Raw genomic sequence first — 21,525 nt, 5'->3', positions numbered from 1 at the left:
TTCTTATTTTCCCAGTTTTCATTCCGGAAATATCTATACATTTTCCTATTTTAGCAATGAAGATATCCAATAACAAGCGACTCTTTTTCCAAAGTTCTTTATTTTAAAATAGCTATGTAAATTTTTATGACAATGCTGTTTTATCTCTGCAGTTGTGTTTGGTAGTGGTCTGCTAATGGTTTCAGAAAGTCTGATAAACATCACTACAGATAGCATAAAACACATTGCTGAAAATATACTTCCGGACAGCTATCTCTGAGTAAAGATAAACAATAAAGCTGCTGAACATTTTGTGTTTACAGGGAATCAACCAACAAAAACAATAAAGCTGCTGAACATTTTGCGTTTACCAAGACGAGTTACACGGTTGTTGTTGTTGTTGTTTTTTTTACTTTTACTTTCTAATATACGAAATAGGCCTATAGAAGAAGCATTGTAATCAGAGTTTCTTAAAGGCATCTCTTCGGGGAAGCGAAGCCCCCCCCCCCCCCCCCCCGAAAAATTTCTACCGCCCCCCGGAACGAAATGAAATTTATATAATTTATATAGAAAAAGGTCTGGAAGAAACACTGATTGTAATTGTGCAAAAATTTAAATCGTGATATTGACAAATCTTGACGGTTTACACCTCACTGAATCAGAAAAGTATGACATTAACTGCGCATGGTTCTTTCAAATTTCGAGCAATTTCCGGTAACCGTAAGCGGTACTTTGCTCTATTTTCGTGTAAAGAGTATAACTTGAATGCTGTTAAAATTAGGTAGACGAAATTTTATATGTAAGTATAAGATCTTATTCTTCCTGTTTTTTTAAATCCCGATAACTTGATTCTCTCACATTTCGAGTGATTTTCGGGGAACAAAATTATTACTAAATGCTATTTCCTATTTCTGAACAAATACTACTTCTAAAGGACAGATTTCTTCAAAATATTTTCTTAGGTCCAGACTCAACGACCATGCATACTCCCCGTGGTGTAATGTAAACTGCCAAAGAACAACATGTTTTCGCTGTCGTCTGCGCCTAAGGCACGACCAACCAAGTGGCGATACAGATGACGGAAGGAGGGACCTAAAGTCGCGCCCGATCGTCCGTACCCAGAGAGGGCCTTCGCTCTTCCCACGCATGATAAACAACGCGTTCGTGCCCTACAACGAAGATGTAGTGGCTATAGATGAACAACACGTTTCCTCGAGCCTCCGCGCTCAGGGAAAACCCCCCTCACGCACGATTACACTCTCCCAGATCTAAAAACGAAGACAAAGTGTCCATACCGATGACGGTATGACGGAAGTGCGAGAAAGTGCGAAACGATACTGACGGCTTATATTATAGACAAGCTTATGCCCGTGTTTCGGTACGGTGTGGATATGGATATTACCTCAGAGCAATGCGCGCGGGTGGGCGTCCCTACATAGCCTACATTGGGGCGTATATTCCTTCAACCCACTGCGCTGAGCGTGGGTGGCGGTAGCACCAAGGAGTGTATATGGATATTCACGAAATGTAAGCTACGGTAAAAATAAAATGGCGCAACGATCTAACAAACATCCACCCAGATATCCCTCCTGCTTATTCGCTACTGTATTAGATCTGGTGGTTGTAGCACGCCCCTTGTGTATGCGTCGAATTGGTGTGGATATGGATATTGCCTTAAAGCTCTGCGCTGCGCTCGGGTGGGGTTCCCTTAGCGCACCGCGCTGCGCGCGGGTGGCGGTAGCATTTTGGTGTGGATATAGATATTCACAAAAATTATGCAACGGTAAAAATAAAATTAACCAACGCTGTCACGGACGTCGGCACATATCCCTCCTCCCCCAAACCCGCAGCGTAATTAAAAAAGCCACCAAACAACACGTTTACCCGGGAGTCCGCGCTCAGGGAGAGTCTTCCACATGGATGACCACATTCTCCAGCTTAAAAAAACGAAGACAAAGTGGCTATACCGATGACTGACTTTTGGAAGGATGGAAGTACGTAAAAGTGCGAAACGACACTGGCGGCTTTTTTTTATAGATTATAGATCCCCGCTTATAGACTAGCTTATACCGGAACGTCGCTACGGTAACTACAAAAATAGTGCAGCGCTCTCTTGGAAGTCCATTCAGATTTAATACCTCCCCTTCCTTTAGGTCGACCAATAAGTTGGCTTGATCGTTTGCCAGCTGTGGACAGAGTGTACTAGTCACACACAAAACCGTGTGTGTCCGATTTACCAGTTCACTTGCTGAAGTCCTTGAGCTCGGCCAATAAGTTGCCTTGAGATCGGTTTCCGGCGTGTGGCCATAGATAGCCAGTGTAACATGAACCCGTCAACGGTTATTTGTTTTCCAGAGCTATGCTGATGTCCTGAGCTCGGCAGGTAGTTACCTTGAGATTGTGTACAATCTTGTGACAAGTGTTAACTAACGCCAGTGTTTGGCCAGTTTAACAATGTCCTTGTGAGTCATAGGCTCAGTAGCTAGATGGCCTTGAGATCGGTTTCCAGATGGTGGACAGAGTGTACTAGTCACACACAAACTCGTGTGTGTCCAATTTACCAGTTCACTTGCTGAAGTCCTTGAGCTCGGCCACTAAGTTGCCTTGAGATCGGTTTCCAGCTTGTGGCCATAGATAGCCAGTGTAACATGAACCCGTCAACATATTGTGCGGTTATTTGTTTTCCAGAGCTATGCTGATGTCCTGAGCTCGGCAGGTAGTTACCTTGAGATTTTGTACAATCTTGTGACAAGTGTTAACTAACGCCAAACGCAATACAGTGTTTGGCCAGTTTAACAATGTCCTTGTGAGTCATAGGCTCAGTAGCTAGATGGCCTTGAGATCGGTTTCCAGATGGTGAACAGAGTATACTAGTCACACACAAATTCGCGTGTGTCCAATTTACCAGTTCCCTTGCTGAAGTCCTTAAGCTCAGCCACTAAGTTGCATTGAGATCAGTTGCTAGTCTGCTAGTGTTCACTGTCATCTGACCCTCAACACCTAGTGCGGTTACCTTGAGCTTATACAGACCTTTGCGTTGTGATCTTTAACCAGCCTTTTTGTTTTACTGCATACCCCAGAGACAAACAGACACCAGCAAACTATATTTAGGGATTCATAAACAGGTCTAGTATAATAAAGTAAGTGCTTAGGACCGACACAATTTCTAATCTACGCCTATGTAATATATGCAGACAAGCATCAGTGGAGTAGGAACCAAGAAATGGGAAGGGATATGGCACATCCCCAGAAAGGCAGTTAATAGTGTAGTGAAAGAAGAAATAGTCAAGGCCAAAACTGTCTGCAGGAAATCATATGTAAAATAGAAGGGGGGGGGAGCTAGATCTTTATATACTTAAGTTTGAAAATGCTAGCACAAATCGCGTTTATTGTAAGTGTCGTACACGTCCTAACCGGAGATAAAATTCCCAGCGTAATCCACATGCAGCGATTATAACCTTATTTTCTATATAATTTCATTAGGACCTACATAAGTTATAAAAAGTCTATATGATTGTCACTTAATCAGCAACACAAAGCTCATTTTACAAAGTTCTTTATTTTGATATAGTTAATGTAACATTTTATGACCACCACTGTTTCATCTCTGCAATTGTGTTTGGTAGTGGTCTGCCCCTTGTTTCAGGAAGTCGGATAAACATCACTACAGATATAAAGCACATCGCTGAAAATATAGTTCCTGGTGCCCAGAGAGCCATGTCTGCCTGAAGAAAGAAAAACAATAAAGATGTTTACATTTTTTTCTATTAAGAAGTAAATCTAAGTAACAAGGCTTGCTAGATAAAATCATATTAAATGCAATAGAAAATGCAACTGATTTGAACATGTCGGTATAAGACTATCAAACATTTCCCAAATTTATGGCGAGGAAAGAAAAGGAAATTTGGACTGAGCTCCTAAATCTTAATTTTAAAAAAAGAAACAAAGGTTCTGTATATGAGTTAAAAGTAAGATACCAGCCAAGATTTTACTCACCAAAAGGTTAGAGTAAGGCACCAGCATTCCACCAAGTCTTGATACACTTGAGCAGATACCAAGTCCAGCTGACCTGTGGCCCATACATTAAAAAGTGGGTAATACATTTCTTTGCAATCTAATCTAATAGACCTACAATAAATATCTATGTTTAAATTTGCCACAGTTATGCAATTTAACACATATTTATATCACAGGAATATAAAAAAATTATATATATATATATATATATATATATATATATATATATATATATATATATATATATATATATATATATATAACTTATGTATTTATATTTTTTTAAATTTTAAAAGAATGAAATAATTAATGCAACACTTATTGGTACACCAGCATTGATCAAATATATTATTATAAGTAACTATAAACATACCTTAAATTAGTAGGGAACAGTTCTGGTGTGTACAGAAAAAGCGTGTTGAAAGACGCCCCAATTCCAAATTTGCCAATAAAGGAAAACACAGTCGACATTATAATTGCTGTATTTGAGGTGCCTAAATAATGTTTGAATGGAAGGTTATTTATTATAGTAGTGATGTGAGTTTTGTTGTTATTTGTTATCCCTAAATTGTGTGCATTGAGCTGAGCTGACCTTACAATAGTAATACAAGCTTCATACAGACCTAACACTATTTCATCTCAGCTACAGAAAAAAGTATAGCTTAGCCTATCTAAAAAAAAACTACATCACTAGCTCTACAAAGGATTTATTGATTAGCCTGTATAAAATAACATCAACAAATTTACAAAAAAAATCTATCTTTAAGCCTACGATAAAACCAAATGCACTAGGTCCACCAAAGACCTATGAGATGGCCAGTACCTAGAGCGACTAATAGAGTAGAGGTCAGCAGACTAGTGCCTGCTACTGTCATCAGACCCATGATCACTGTCTTTCTGCCGAAGCTGACATAGAAGAGAAAAAATATATGAAAATACAGATGTCATAACCGAACTGTAACGCAAGAACGTTTAACACTTTTAAAAGATAAACATCCTAAAAAGCCCATAGAAATAATAATTTTAAAAAATATGAGGCATGTTGAAGATTACTTACAAGTGGAGCAGAAATAAGTTGGATATGTCACCAGGTATATCCACCAATCCCATTAGGATAAAGTTTACGTATCTGTTTCCAACTAATGACGAAGAGGTTAAAAACAGACCATAATATGTGATTGTGTTGGTAATCCTGAGGGTAAAAGATAATTACTGAAACTGTGGTGGCCCACACATTTAACTCACAATTGACAACATTTATTTAAATACGTTATCTAGACCGAAAAATAATAATGTTGTTACCAGATTCAATTTGACAAAAAAAAACTAATGACGTTGCTGCGAATCTTAATTCCTACGTCACACCATTTACTCACCATGCAAACCAAATGACAAGAGATGTGACAAGCAAAGTTTTATGACGCAGAATGTCTGTGATGTTGTACTTGACAACCTTAGATGTCTCGTCGGCCTACAAGAAACAAAGAAACTGGAGTTGACAATTTAAATAATACACTTACCGCCTTTAAGTAATAAGAATCTATAAACAGTAAAACATGCCAGCAAAACGTCAGATAATAAAATATACCGTGGTGTCATCAAGTTGGTTGATGCCTTTCTCCTGTTTAATGCATATCTCGCGCTCTAGATCCATGTCCTTTTTAATGCATATCTCTTGCTCTAGATGCATCTCCTGTTTTATGTGCACTTCTTGTTCGTGTTGCACCACGTGATACTGAAAACTTTCTTTCACACGTTCAAAGTCCTTGCCACTCATAACACAAGCTTTCTCCAAAAACTTTAGAGCTTCGTTGTATTTTTTGTTTGCTACAAGCCAGCGGGGAGACTCCCAGATGAAGCTGTCAGTGGATAGACAGAAAATGTTAGAAAATTACTAATTGGATTTTATTGCTAGTTTGTGAAGTTTCGTACAATCACTCAAATTAATGTAACGTATTTCGTTTTAGTTAAATACAATTAACTCCTAATTTAAAAAAAACCAAATAGAAATATCTTTTTTAAAGACAGCTGTTTACCATTTTTAATAAAATTTTAAATTTCATTTTTCTCAAATGTAGTTGCGCAATAAAGAACACATTTTTAGCGTGTTTTTTAAATTATTATTTATTGTTATGATTATGTAGCCTACAATTGCATTGAGCTCTTAAAAAAACAACACCACATACTCATCGCTTTAATTACTTTAAAGTACACAACACTCAATGACATAAAATAAGTACAGAACGACACATAGCTTTAATTACATTAAACTGTCCCAAATCCACCGACTTACAATGGGTACAGAACGACACCCAGCTGTAATTACATAAAACTATCCCACAGCCAGCTACTTACAATGGGAACAGGAGGACACTACATGAAAACAACGCCACCACAAGCTGCAGCATTCTCCAGCTGTAGTCTTGCATGAGGTACGCCACTAACCCCAGTGTTAAAACACTGATGGTCCAGTTAAACCCACCAAGCACTCCGATATTTTTGCGAAACCTCGGCGTTAGGAGCTCCACAATCATTGTATAGCCAACACATCCCATGCCCTAAAGGTGCAAAGTAAAACAAATGTTTCAGAATTATATCATAAAGCTATGACACACAGCTTGGTCAGCGCACAGGGCAACATTTGGTCACCAAGCCTCTGAGTAAAAATGATGTTTCACATACCATAAGAATCTATTGGAGTGTTGTGCGTGTGGTTGGAACGAGGCTTAGCACTACTCCAAAATTTGGAATATAAATTTAGTATCTATCAACGACTCACAGACACACACCACACAAACCTATATATATATATATATATATATATATATATATATATATATATATATATATATATATATATATATATATTTATATATATCCTATAAATATATAAGTTCTTTGCATAGCTCTTTACATATTGGTCTTTCTACAGTTTTCGCATTACCTGTTGAAAGAAGCCAACGAAAAATCTGAATACAAGTAACACGAAGATGTTTGGACTGTAGGCGACTCCAATCCCAGACGCGATGATCAGCGCATTGCAGACCATGCACACAATTTTACGACCAAATCTATCGGCTGTCAACACATGGAGGTGTAGAATGTGATTTACAGAGAGATGTGAACCAAAGCAATAAATGAAAAAAATAAATGTATAACATTCAATAACATGCGTTTTATGACTTACATGATAAAAATGAAAACATCCTTACCCAAAGATGTAAAGAAAACTGCACCAACGGTTTGCCCAATCATTAGAATTGTCTGTGCCAATTCTCCGAGGCCAATATTGTTACATACCATATCCCACTGAAAGATACAATTCACAAATGTACATACCATATCCCACTGAAAGATACTTCTCACAATGTTACATACCATATCCCACTGAAAGATACAACTCAATGATAAAATAATATCCCACTTGAAGATACAATATATTCTAGATATAGCCATGTTATCATTTTGTAAAATAGTTTGTCTATTGACTTACCTCCGCGATAAACGACACATGTTTGCCGCCCTTGAAATCGTTCCCCGCGACGCAGCCCAGCTCCGCCACTGACTTGATGACGCCGCTGACGTTTTGCACGAGCTGGATGACGCACTTGCCGTAGATGATCTCAATGTCCGAGGTGTTGTCCAGGCCGACGCTGGACAACAGAGATGTTACGTTCGTCACGTGACTGCATGTGTGAGGCGGCTCGTAACCTTCAACAAAACGTTGCCATCTTTTGTTACACTTTGTGTTAAATTACAAGACACGTAGTTCAAAACGTACCTTTAAAGATACAAAGTTTTAAGTAAAAACCAAAAAGATTCTTTACCTATGCAAACGTATATTACAACTGACATTCTTAATTAACAATTGACCCACTAACACCTGACGACAGACCTAAGAACACTTGACAGCAACTTGAACTAAAAACGCCTGACAACTGACCAATGAAAATATGACAACTGACCTATGAAGACGTAGATGAGTACTGCCCCACTCAGAGCGTAGCACGTGCTAAAGTGAATGACCAGCTGTAGCACAATAAACCGTCCGGGGCTACCAATCTCCGGCAGGACACTGTCCAGACCCCCAGGCGCCGTCTTAAACCCCGTCAGCGACTTCCTCTCTGATGACTCCATATTTGGCAGGGAGTCATCCTCCTGTGTGATGCCGGGCACTGACGCCTTGGTTAAGAACTTGACTTCTTCTGAACTTTCTCCATTTATTCGAAAGCGATCCTCTTCCATTATAACAAAACTTTAAACAGGTGGAACACACATAAATATATAAGGCATGCACAAGTCAGGAGAACTGCAGTATTACAAGACAGATGCAGCTTACGTAGATAACGCAGAATATGTTTTTGTTCTGGTCTTGTTTTAGGTAATTACACAAAACAAACGGCAATTAAACGGTTAAGTTTTTGTCATGCGTAACAACGCAAAGTGACGTTTTTAAATTAAGATATTAGGTCACTTTAACTGAAAAAAATTAGTGGGTCATTAGCTAGATTATGTCAGTTCAACTGAAATAAAAATGGTGGATCGTTAGCTGGATGTATTAGGTCAATTTAAATGAAATAAAATACATTGTCCATAATTGGTGTTACAAAACAAGGGAATTGGCTGGTTAAGACTCCTGTGGCAAGGCATTGCAAGGTGGTTGCCTGTCGGAATAATGGAATATAAGGTAGCATTTCTTTTATATTATTTAAGAGCAAATAAATTTTAAATATGTGTTCAAAAGCATTTCTGCTATTTAAAGCAACTTAGTGAAACTTAGACTCGTGATTTTGGGGTTGAGGGGTTATCTCTTTGTTGCGAAATAGGTAGGGACTAAGGTAAACGAAAGGTAAAAAAAAATACAAAAGTATTGATCCATCCCCATATATTTTGCATATAGTCAGCAAGTTAATTCAGTGCCGAAATGATAATGACTTTTGAGATGATGGTACTTAACAGCCACTTTTGATGCTGGAGTCAATCATGGTATTTTTTTTTAAAGTCAGAAATGCAATTAGCCTTTGCATTGAAAATGTTTTTAGTTCACAATATTTAAGTTAACTCAGTAGAAAGTTTTAATTCTTTAATGCTATAAAACTATCAGTTGTTCCACTCCAAATGAAATAAGCACACAGTGATCGTCTTCATGTGTATGCGTTTGTGTATATGTATGGTGAACGGGAAAAAAGTCACAGGAAAAGAAAGCACAGAAAATAAGTCACAGTTATTGTTAGGAAAAAAGTCACAGAAATCTTTTAAGAAATATTTCAATTTTATTGTTAAGAATCGTAAAATTTTGGATGTTTATTGTTGTGGGATTTGTTTGTTTTTTGTAGCATATTTATCAACTTTCAAAGCATTATAGTTAAAAATACACCAAATAATTTACAAAACAATCTCAAATTTTGTTACGTATTTAGTTAAATATGCGAGAGAAAAACATAATTACAAAAGAAATTTAGACACATCATTGCGTTTTGCCTGTATTTTGTCTTAGGCCATTCTCTAGTCGGCTTCTCCTCAGTCGGCCTTGTCCGACCACATTGTGTGTTGTTGATGTTTTGCGTCAATGCCTCTGTATCGTGACGGCTTTCTGTTTTTATCCTATGCTTTATTATGTAAAGGTGGTTGAAATAATCATAACTATTATTGCGATGAGTTGAGTGCAGCAAGTCTGATGAACTGTGTCTTTATGCCATTTCATGCTAATTTAAAGTTAGTATTTAAAAGAACACGATGAAAATCGAGAACGTTGGAACACACTATTAAATTATATTATGTTTAACATAATTACAACCTACATACTTCAAACTAAATATTTTTTTTCGTGTTTTATACATATTAATTTATACGACATACAATCTAAATTATATTTAATTAATCGAAAGTTAATTTACACTCTCGGAAATATTTAATACATAAAAGTATTAACATATTCCATGCAAATATACATTTGTGACTTTTTTCCTGTGACTTTTTTTCTGATATTTTTTCCTTGTGTTTTTTTTCTGTGACTTTTTTTTCTACAATCATATGTAGGCCTATACGTAGGCCTAAATGAATATGTGTAGGAAAATTATTTTTTAACATGACAATGTACATGTCTATATGTAAGCCCTGCTAGGGGGGGGGGGACACCTTAAAATCTATCCTTCTAGGCTTAATAGGTTCAACTCTGTGGCTGCTGAGGTGGTCATAGACTCATCCCTGTCCAGCAAGACCCACACTTCCATGCCAGAGCCTTCGTTTTCCAGCATGATGGCAGAAACCCTATACCCACCACAGCGGGCGTCTCTGGAGAAATTACTCCAGGAGTTCACAGACGTTTTTGCTTGGACAGACGATCAGTTGGGTTTTACGGACAAAATCAAACACAGCATCCCACTAACCAGTGACATACCAGTGGCGTTACCCTACCGCCGGCTTCCGCCTACAGAGTTCGCTGCAGTTAAAGAACACATAGAAAAGTTGACTACCAGGGGCATTATCCAACCCAGCACCAGCCCCTATGCAGCTTCAATGGTCATTGTGAAGAAGAAGAATGGCGAGATCCGGTTATGTTGCGATTACAGGAGGCTGAATGGCATAACCCGGAAAGATGCGTTCCCGCTGCCCAGAATTGACGAAACTTTGGATGCCCTGGCGGGGTCAACTTTCTTCTCCACGCTGGACTTAGCCAGTGGCTACCACCAGGTTGCCATGGCTGAAGAAGACCAGGAAAAGACTGCCTTTGTTACTCCCTTTGGTCTGTACCAGTGGACCAGAATGCCATTTGGCCTATGTGGTGCAGTCCAGACCTTTTCCAGATTGATGCAGGGGGTGATGAGTGAGCACATCATGAGAATCATGCTGGCCTATCTGGATGACATCTTGATATATGCCCCAGACTTCACCTCACACCTGGCCAACCTGCGCACGATACTCGAACGACTGAGAGATATCGGCCTCAAACTAACCCTGAGAAATGTGTGTTTGGGGCGGAGAGCGTGCACTGCCTGGGACATGTGGTGTCCAAGGATGGTGTGAAGACTGACCCAGGGAAAATTACAGCAATCAGCGAGTGGCAGCCCCCAAAGACCCTAAAAGAACTCCGTTCCTTCTTGGGCCTTGCCAGCTACTACCGAAGATTTGTTAAGGGTTTTGCCAACATAGCACAGCCCCTTCACCAAGTGGTCAACAATACTCATGAACAATTCGGCAAGCGAAACAAACGGCAGGACATAACCAACCTGTGGGGCCCAGAACAACAGTCAGCCTTTACCCGGCTTAAGACGGCCTTGACCACCACGCCTGTTCTGGGTTACCCTGACTTTACCCTACCCTTTATTCTGGAGACAGATGCCAGCAGCTACGGTTTGGGGGCAGTCCTAAGCCAGAAACACGCGGATGGGGTGAAGGTAATAGCCTTCGCCAGCCGGTCACTCCGCGTAAATGAAAAAAATATGAAAAACTATAGTGCCCTTAAATTAGAACTTTTGGCTTTGAAGTGGGCCATGGCCGAAAAATTCAGAGGGTATTTGCTGGGCAGCAAGTCATTGGTACTGACGGATAACAATCCGCTTAGCTACATTAAATCATCTAAGACCGGTGCAACTGAGCATCGCTGGATTGCTGACCTGGATGTCTTCGACTTCGAAGTAAAATACAGGTCCGGCAAATCCAATGCCAACGCGGATGCCCTGTCCAGGTTTCCTGTGGACAAACCTGCAGCCAGAGATCCAGAAGTCCAGTACTCCGGAGTGTACCAGGTCACCACCCGGGTCCCACCAGAGGTGGCAGTATCAACACCTCAACCTGTCCCTCTGGAGGCCCACTGCAATTTCCTGTCTTCGGCCTTACCGGCCGATGTGAAGAATGCTCAACAGGTAGACTCAAACATCCAGAAGATCCTACCCTTCCTGACGCCCGCTCACATATATACGGTATGGCTTCATCAATGATGTACCGGCTTTTAGTTAGCTTAAAAATCTTACTTTAAATAGCTTGTGGGCAAACATAGAACTGTTTACGACAATGTACATTTATTATTGAAGAGATCAGATGCCTACATATGAAGTAAGAGTATAAATTTAATCCAAATCCCAATATAACTGCCTCAGAAGATATTCTAGATCTGCTGACCAGCAAGCGATTTGTCAACTCTGTGCTTTTATATAAATATGGGAGGGAAGCAAAATGGGGTTCCATGGGGCATGGTTTACAAAAAAAACAACAACAGTTTAATGGGTGCAGGACAAAACCCTTTGTCAACTGCCCCACGGTTATCCTCCAACATTATCCACAGATCAAGTACCTTTCACCCTGTATATTACCCCGCCAAAAAAATCAAACTGCCCATTTCCAGCAGGTATGGAGTAAACAGCAGAAATAGGAAGGCTGCTAAATACTGAAAATGGTCATTGGGCGACCGACTGCTTCCATCTGCGTACCGCTTTTAATGATACTGGTGTAGTTATTAGTGTTTTTGTGCATACTATATTTTATTAACTGCGAAATACATTTACATTTTGGAATAATATTTAATAATAATTTAATAAGTTTTCTTAATTTCATTACAAAATTAAGATGTTTAGTGACACTAAGATAATTTTACAAAATTCTTTATTTTGAAAGAGCAAGTATTAAGCTTCTCAACCACCACTATTTCATCTCTGCAATTGTGTTTGGTAGTGGTCTGCCCCTTGTTTCAGGAAGTCTGATAAACATCACTACAGATATAAAGCACATCGCTGAAAATATAGTTCCTGGTGCCCAGAGAGCTATGTCTGCCTGAATAAAGATAAATAATAAAACTGCTGAACAATTTTGTAATTTATAAAGACAATTTTTAATGAATGACAGTATCAATACTGCGTCGAAATAAATCACTGTTGCAAGGTTAAAACGTTTGTTAAATAAAAATAATTTATTTTACTAATATAGATTGTTTTAAATAGAAATAATACTTCTCATTAAAAACATTTTTATTTCAGATGCATAATTTATATCAACACCATTAGACTACTGAACGGCCTTCAATTGAGGGACATTTTTAAAAATCTAACCTTTTTACTTTCTCGTATATACGAAGTATAGAGAAAGTATTGTAATCGTGCAAAAAAAAATCGAAATTTTTAGAATTCTAGACGTTTTACACCTCACTGATACGGAAAAACATAATTTTGCAATCTTGTCCGTATGTCTGTGTGTCTGTGTGTGTGTCTGTGTGTCTGTGTGTAAACACGATAACTTGAGTACCGTTACAGCTAGGTTGATGAAATTTCATATATAAGTATTTTATCAAAATCGTAGATCCATATCATCTTTTGAGTGATTTCCGATAACCGGAAGTGGTACTTTTTCTACTTTGAATTTTTCAAAAGCCTATAACTTGAGTACTATTTCAGATAGATAAATGAAATTTCACATGTAAGTAAAAAGATGTAATTCTCTACCTTCTGTCAAATTTTGAGTACTTTCCGTTGACCGGAAGTACTAATTTACGCAATTTCCGATTTCTCAAAAAACGCACGTAAATTTATAAAGTACTAATAATATCCCGCACTATTATGCACATTTTATTAGACGTTCACTTAGTGTGCAATTCTTTTTTTTTACGAGATTCCATTCTATTATAAAAAGTTTAAGTAATTAAAAATTGATTACAAATATTGTCTATGTCCTGAGTTGCCATCCCTCGTAGTTTTATATTAGAATATCCGAGAAAGTTTAGGGGAGATCACTCCCGGTTTATTTTAAATTAGAGGCGACAAATGCAAAAAAAAAACATATATCTAGTTTTTACTCAATTTGGAAAATAATTACATTTCAAATTTTTCTCTGAAAGAAAATTATCTAGTTATTAAAAAAGATCCTTTTTTAAATCTTCATTTTTTTATAATCAAAGAAACATTTTTTAGAAAAATAGAACCTTACTGGTACGGCAAAGTTTATGTATATCAAGCATTCCTAATGTAAGCCCTGCTAGGGGGGATACCTTACAATCTATCTACCCTTCCCTAGGCTTATCTACTAACTACTGTCCGGTCAGTGCAAGCCCGGATAAACCCAGACTGGTTAATACCCTAACCTTAGTCTTAATAATAAAACTACTAAAAATAAAACAAAAACTTTAACAATATAGGCCTAATAAAATTTATTTAACAAAAAAATATGGAACCAAGCTTATAAACAAACTAGAATTTAGGTAAAACAGAACACTGGAGACATACAAAACAGGAACAGAACTCAACGGAACAAAACAAACTTTTTACACCACACAAAACATTACGTTTGACCATTTGATGGTGTTGCGCCGACTTATGATGTCTAGGATGGTCCAGGCCCTGACACACAGAAACCTCCCTTCATCCATTCTCGACATCCAAAAGTCCACACCAAACAAAACACTACGTAGAACCACTACGTACAATACATTACGTAGAAAACAATACGTACACAACAAACCTTTTACACCAAACAAAACAATTCATATATAACAAAACACCCAGCCAAGTTGCCCAAGCAACCTCACTCCACGCGTGAGGTGCGCCACGCGCCCACACAGACACCGAAACCTGACCCGACCTACATCTCGCCGCGGGTCAAAAAAAAAAAAGGAAGAAAATCACTCCGAGCGGTCAATTTATACTGACCGCTTCGGACGGAAGGGCACTCCGTGGCCGTTCCCCATTGGACCACCATGCACTCCCAGATTCGCAACAAATAAAATAATACAAAATAATCCATTCACCCGCTCACACTAATACAGTAGCTAAAGTGCTAGTTTACTAACCAAAAGCTTTGAATAAGGTACCAACATTCCACCAAGTCTTGATACACTTAAGCAGATACCTAGTCCAGCTGACCTGTGACCCATATATCGAAACAGTGCAATGTAATCCGATTAATACTCATAAGTAAATTACACAGTTTTATAGTTGTCTATACAGTCGTTAAAGTTATCCAAAATCTGAACCCCCAATCATAAACGTGCCGTAAGTTCAATCATAACCCTAGCAAAATGCTTTCTTCTCCTAAAAACCCTTGAAGATAAATGTATCTGCAATCCAATTAAGGCCTATAAAATTGTGTTAATTAACAAAGTAAAATGCAATGAATAATAAACAATACTACTCTTATTGGTACACTGTTATCTACCCTATTGGCATACTTATAATAAGATCAGAACATGCCTTAAGTTAGTAGGAAACAGCTCTGGTGTGTAGAAGATTAGCATGTTAAAAGACGCCCCAATTCCAAATTTTCCAATGAAGGAAAACACGGTAGACAATACTATTGCTGTACTTGAGGTGCCTAAAAAGAGGTTAGAAGTATGTTATCGGAGTAGTCATTTGAATATTTCGTTTCTTGTTTTATTATATTAAATAGAGTACGTTTACAAAGGACATCCATAATAACACGAACAACAGTATCCGCACAGAAGATCAATAGTTCAGGCTACATAACACCAACAGATCCTCCAAAAACCTATTGTTAAACCTACATAGAACTAACACAATGAGGTCCTCTTCAAACTACAGGATACCAGCATCACTTAGTCTACAAAGGAACTATCATTTAGCCACTATAGCATCATCCTCATCGTGTCTTTAAAGACTCATATTGTAACCTACATTTTAACACAGCATCACCAAGTTCGCTTAAGATATAGCCTATCTTTACGCTGACGTAAAATCAACATCACCAGGACCTCCAAAACGCGTATTGTTTTGCCCTCATAACACAAAAGCACTTTTCGTATAGGATCTATATTTAAGCCTACACAACACCAACATCAGCAGGTCCACAAAAGACCTATGCGACGTCCAGTACCTAAAGCCACCAGAAGAGTGGAGGTCAAGAGACTGGTACCCGTTACTGTCATCATTCCCATTATCACTGAAGATAAATGTATCTGCAATCCAATTAAGGCCTATAAAATTGTGTTAATTAACAAAGTAAAATGCAATGAATAATAAACAATACTACTGGTGGCATAAAAAAAAAGAAACGATATTTAAAATACAATAATCATCACCAAAATGACAAACTTAAATAAAACAAAATTAATATAGAATTTAAAAAATGAAAAACACCGTGAAAATGTCAAGAAGAGGGACTTACAAGTGGAGCAGAAATAGGTTGGACATGTCACCGGGTATATCCACCAATGACATTAGGATAAAGTTCACGTATCTGTTTCCAACTAAAGACGAGGACGTTATAAACAGACCGTGATATGTGGTCGTGTTGGTGATCCTGGTGATCCATTAAATAACACAATGTATGACGGTCGTGATTAAACAGCCAAATATTTGTATTACACAGGTGATAAAACCGAAAATGTCAAGGCTATAGTCGGATCTCAAAACGTAAACATTAAAATAAGTAAAAGTGTTATTTTCAAGCTCTCTGCATTTACAAAATTTATTACTTATTTTTAAAGTACTAATTTTATTTAGTTTTAATTCTAATAGTTTTTTTATATATAGAAAACGAAAAGTAGAAGAAAAAAAACCTTTCCCGTCCCGTCCTTGTTAACTAAGTTGGTCCTGTTGTTTAATCCTGACAGCTGCCATTACTGAAACTTTGGTCATTACTGTCTCTAAGTTATTTTTAAAAACCAATTGGCATCAATATTACGCTTGAATCAACTCACCATAAAAACTAAGTTACGTCCAAGCTATAACAATAAAACCTAAAAGACGTTGCTACAACATTCAACAGACAGTAAATACGTTTCACGTCATTTCCACATCAATCTCATTATGAAAACTAAGTGTCGTCACTTCGACATTTATCGTGAAAGCAAGATGACGTCATTAAATGACGCAAAACTCACCATGCAAACCAAATAATGAGGGATGTGATGAGCAACGTTTTATGACGTAGAATGTCTGTGATGTTGTACTTGACGGCTGGTTGGTCCACCTACAAGAAAAGAGTAGTTTGTTTTTTAGTTTATAGAATTTCTTTCTAAAAAAAACAAGGATCAGCACATACAAGCAATCCTTTAGGTAATTAACAATACCATGTCGTCTTGAAGTTGTCTGATGCTTTTCTTCTCCCTTTTAATGCATATCTCGTGCTCTAGATGCAACTCCTGTTTGATGTGCACCTCTTTTTCGTGTTGCACCACGTGATACTGAAAACTTTCTTTCACACGTTCAAAGTCCTTGCCACTCATAACACAAGCTTTCTCCAAAAACTTTAGAGCGTCTTTGTATTTTTTGTTTGCTACAAGCCAGCGGGGAGACTCCCAGATGAAGCTGTCAAAGGGTAGAAGGAAACTATTAGCAAATCACGAATATATTTCATTGCAAGTTTTTGGTGTGCTGGAAGGATTAACAGATTTGATGTGGTTGCTTTCTTAAGTTTTTATAACAATCAATACTCAAGCTTTAAGCAAAAAAAAATGTTTTACCGTAAATTTCGGATTTTAGTTTAAATTCAAGTGCTGTTTAGATACTGGTATTGCGCATTCTGGCTGTGTTATAACATAAACCCACATTTTACCAATGTATATTATTAATATTTCGATTAAGTAGTCTGCTATCCAAAAACACAGAGACACAGTTTTGATAAAATTTAACAAAATCCACACTCATCGATTAACAATGAGTACAGGACGATACATAACTTTTATTACATTAAACTATCCCACGGCCAGCGACTTACAATGGGTACAGAACGACACAGCTTTGATTACATTAAACTATCCCACGGCCATCGACTTACAATGGGTACAGAAGGACATTACATGAGAACAACGCCACCACTAGCTGCAACGTTCTCCAGCTGTAGTCTTGCATGAAGTACGCCACTACACCCAGTATTACCACACTGATGGTCCAGTTAAAACCGCCCAGCACCGCGATATTTTTGCGAAGCCTTGGTGTCACGAGCTCTACAATCATTGTATAACCAACACAATCCACGCCCTAAATTTTAAAAAGAAGACATTACTTGAAAGATCATATATATTTATCCAGACCAAAATTTGGAACATGCGCATAATTTGCCCCCCCCCCCACCCGCTTCTGATCCTTGTCAAGATCAATTACTTTTTAAGAACTACAGAAAACAAGGGTGGCTGACAACTCGTTTACCTCGATCCTTTAAAGTGATGCTGATGTTTTAATTTTTTTTTAATTCGTACCTTGTTATTTCGTCGCAAGACACAATTATTTGTTTTTCTTTCTGAATGGTTTGTGTACAGTTTTATAAATTTCTACGACGATCTGTTTTCTCAGCGTCTTTCAGGAAAATAAAAAGATTGCTTTTTATTGTTCTTATGGGCGAATAGTAATCATGTCAGCCTTCGTCCCCGCCAGACATTGTTTAATGGATGAGAATGATAGTCATTGTTTTAAGTAATCAACGGCGTACCCATTACCTGTTGGAAGAAGCCAACGAAAAATCTGAATACAAGTAACACCATGATGTTTGGACTGTAGGCCACTCCAATTCCCGAACTTAAGATCAGACCATTGCACACAGTACATACCATCTTACGGCCAAATCTGTCGGCTGTCGATACATTGAGTAGTATCAACTGGTGAGTTTTAACAGTACAAAAAGATGTGTTACAACAATTCACACACAGATGTGTTACAAAACAGTCAAACGGGTGTTTCACAGCACATTCAAATAGGTGTGTTACAGCACAGTTAAACAGGTGTGTCGCAACAACACAAACAGGTGGAAATGCGCTACATTCCATAAGATGAGCTACAAATGTGTACCTAGACCAACTTACCCAAAGATGTAAAGAAAACTGCACCAATTATTTGTCCAATCATTAGAATTGTCAGTGCTAGTTCTCCAAGTCCTGCATTGTTACAAACCATGTCCCACTGTAAGATACAAATCACATTGTTACTGACCATGTCCTAATACAAGATACAATTCACATTGTTACTGACCATGTCCTACCACAAGATACAATTCACATTGTTACTGACCATGTCCTAATACAAGATACAATTCACATTGTTACTGACAATATGACACAGAAACGTACAAATTATTGCTGATTGGTTTAAAAAGAAACCCCTAAATTTCGCCCTACTTTTTAGGGGGTAGGTGTTCAGAGCGGTCATACACATGTTAATACCTCTTTAGTCAACATAGACCTCTCTTATAGTGTACCGATTCCCTGTTTCCCTGTATCCATTCAGCAAAAAAACAAACTCTTATCTTTTAGTCCCTTTCAGGTCGTTAAATAATTAAACCGTTGACTTACCTTTGCGACAAAAGATAGAAGTGTGTATAATCTATGTTCTACTGCATTATAGTGTACCGATCCCGTGTATCTCTCCATTTAACTATACTATCTTCTAGATATAGTCGTTATCAGGTCCTTAAATAATTAAACCGTTGACTTACCTCTGCGACAAACGACACATGTTTGCCGCCCTTGAAATCGTTCCCCGCGACGCAGCCCAGCTCCGCCACTGACTTGATGACGCCGCTGACGTTTTGCACGAGCTGGATGACGCACTTGCCGTAGATGAGCTCAATGTCCGAGGTGTTGTCCAGGCCGACGCTGGACAACAGAGATGTTACGTTCGTCACGTGACTGCACGTGTGAGGCGGCTCGTAACCTTGAAGAATATGTGTACAGAGTATAGAGAATGTATTGCAATAGTGCACAAAAATTACATAAATATTGACAAATTTTTCGCAGTTTTACACCTCCCTGCTTTATTGTATACGGAATACAAATAATGTGTGTGCGTTTGTTTGTGTGTGTGTCTGCCTGTCTGGTCAACATAACGCAAACAGTACTCAAATTCTTGTGTTATATCAATTTTTTAGTTTTTCAATCACATTTTGAGCTATTTCCAATAACCGGAAATTATACGTACTCCACGTCTCATAAAGGCCGATAACTTCATTCCATTTAATGTTAGCTAGACGACGAAATTACAAACAACTATTAGATTGTATGCGCAGGTTTCTATCAAATTTTGAACGAGTTCCGGTCATCGAGATTGGTACCTTACTCAATTTCCATTGGATCACGATAACTTCAGAACTGTTTCAGTTACGATGACGAAGTTTCTGGGTTCTAAAAATACTAAAGGCTAAATAACTTGAGTCATATTTCAGTTAGCTAGACAAAATTTCAAGGATCTTATTCGCTGCTTTTTTAAAGGTCGATTTTTTAATGATTTCCGGTGACTGGAAGTTGTATTTTGCGCTATTTCCGACTTCAAAAAAAAAATGGTAATCAATATTTCCTTTAGAAAGTACTAATTTTCCCTACCTTCATATAAAAATATACGATAAAGTTTAGGGGAGATCAGTCCCGCTTTATTAAAAATTAATCTACTTTCTACACTGAAGTTAGAATTATGATCCTAAACATATAAATTTAATCGACTTTGTTGAAATCTACATACAAAATTTATAACGACATGAATTCGAAGAAAACGTCGAATGGCACTAAAGAAACTTATGACGAATGACCATAAATGTATACCGTAACACATAAATACTCAACTTATTTTTGAAGATGTATATCTCAGTTCTCATATAAATGCCAAAATAACAACACACCTATAAAGATGTGATGACCCATGTATAAAAACCCAAAAGTCAACTGACCTATGAAGACGTAGATGAGCATAGTGCCACTCAGTGTGTAGAACGTACTCAAGTGAATGACCAGCTGTAGCACAATAAACCGTCCAGGACTACCAATCTCCGGCAGGACACTGTCCAGACCCCCGGGCGCCGTCTTAAACCCCGTCAGCGACTTCCTCTCTGATGACTCTATATTAGTCAGGGAGTCATCCTCCTGTGTGACGCCGGGCACTGACGCCTTGGTTAAAAACTTGACTTCTTCCTCATCGCAATTTCTCCCTACTTTATCATCCGAACTTTCTCCGTTCATTCGAAAGCGATCCTCTTCCATTATAAGTTTAAAAACGTATGGAACACACCCATCCTACCCCCTCCCACACACATGTAACACATGACATACACATGGAAAATGCTGCCGTAGCATTTCACGACAAATGCGTTAGAAATAGATGAAGCAGATATTGTTTATCCTGGTGGTAATCTCGTGATCAGCTGAAACACCAGTTGAGTGTTTTAGTCAACACCAGTTGGGTGTTTTAGTCAACACCAGTTGGGTGTTTTAGTCAACACCAGTTGGGTGTTTTAGTCAACACGAGTTGGGTGTTTTAGTCAACACCAGTTGGGTGTTTTAGTCAACACGAGTTGGGTGTTTTAGTCAACACCAGTTGGGTGTTTTAGTCAACACCAGTTGGGTGTTTTAGTCAACACGAGTTGGGTGTTTTAGTCAACACCAGTTGGGTGTTTTAGTCAACACCAGTTGGGTGTTTTAGTCAACACCAGTTGGGTGTTTTAGTCAACACCAGTTGGGTGTTTTAGTCAACACCAGTTGGGTGTTTTAGTCAACACCAGTTGGGTGTTTTAGTCAACACCAGTTGGGTGTTTTAGTCAACACCAGTTGGGTGTTTTAGTCAACACCAGTTGGGTGTTTTAGTCAACACGAGTTGGGTGTTTTAGTCA

The 21,525-nt window shown here is 38.2% G+C and overlaps 1 protein-coding gene across 2 annotated transcripts; it reads right to left on the bottom strand.

The window, feature by feature from the left end:
* Positions 1 to 3,523: 3,523 nt before the first annotated feature.
* On the bottom strand, positions 3,524 to 20,955 carry LOC131937790 (solute carrier family 22 member 6-A). 2 transcript variants are annotated; one of them, XM_059295428.1, is made up of 12 exons: positions 20,590 to 20,955; positions 19,366 to 19,583; positions 7,209 to 7,305; positions 6,941 to 7,074; positions 6,352 to 6,554; positions 5,585 to 5,855; positions 5,373 to 5,467; positions 5,054 to 5,188; positions 4,820 to 4,902; positions 4,370 to 4,490; positions 3,976 to 4,048; positions 3,524 to 3,704 (listed from the first exon to the last, which is right to left on the bottom strand). In XM_059295428.1, exons 1-12 carry the CDS (start codon positions 20,897 to 20,899, stop codon positions 3,564 to 3,566), a joined length of 1,881 nt encoding a protein of 626 aa, XP_059151411.1. In that variant the 5' UTR covers positions 20,900 to 20,955; the 3' UTR covers positions 3,524 to 3,563. The 2 variants fall into 2 exon arrangements, with proteins under 2 accessions (XP_059151411.1, XP_059151412.1); XM_059295429.1 differs by lacking the exons at positions 19,366 to 19,583; positions 20,590 to 20,955 and adding exons at positions 7,490 to 7,707; positions 7,962 to 8,335.
* Positions 20,956 to 21,525: the final 570 nt, after the last annotated feature.

Source organism: Physella acuta, unplaced genomic scaffold, assembly GCF_028476545.2.
Source record: "Physella acuta isolate Inbredline_101_S28 unplaced genomic scaffold, ASM2847654v3 ptg000222l, whole genome shotgun sequence".
Classification (NCBI taxonomy): domain Eukaryota; kingdom Metazoa; phylum Mollusca; class Gastropoda; family Physidae; genus Physella; species Physella acuta.
This window is presented reverse-complemented; position numbering and strand designations above follow the sequence as displayed.

Bases quoted from the DNA above. Each gene is read 5' to 3' on its own strand.
- LOC131937790 (XM_059295428.1), bottom strand. From the start codon at position 20,899: ATGGAAGAGGATCGCTTTCGAATGAACGGAGAAAGTTCGGATGATAAA. The intron at 7,306-19,365 runs GTAAGTCAACGG...TGTATCTTTCAG, and splicing joins ATGTGTCGTTTGTCGCAGAG to TGGGATATGGTATGTAACAA. The intron at 4,049-4,369 runs GTATGTTTATAG...TATGGGCCACAG, and splicing joins CTGTTCCCTACTAATTTAAG to GTCAGCTGGACTTGGTATCT.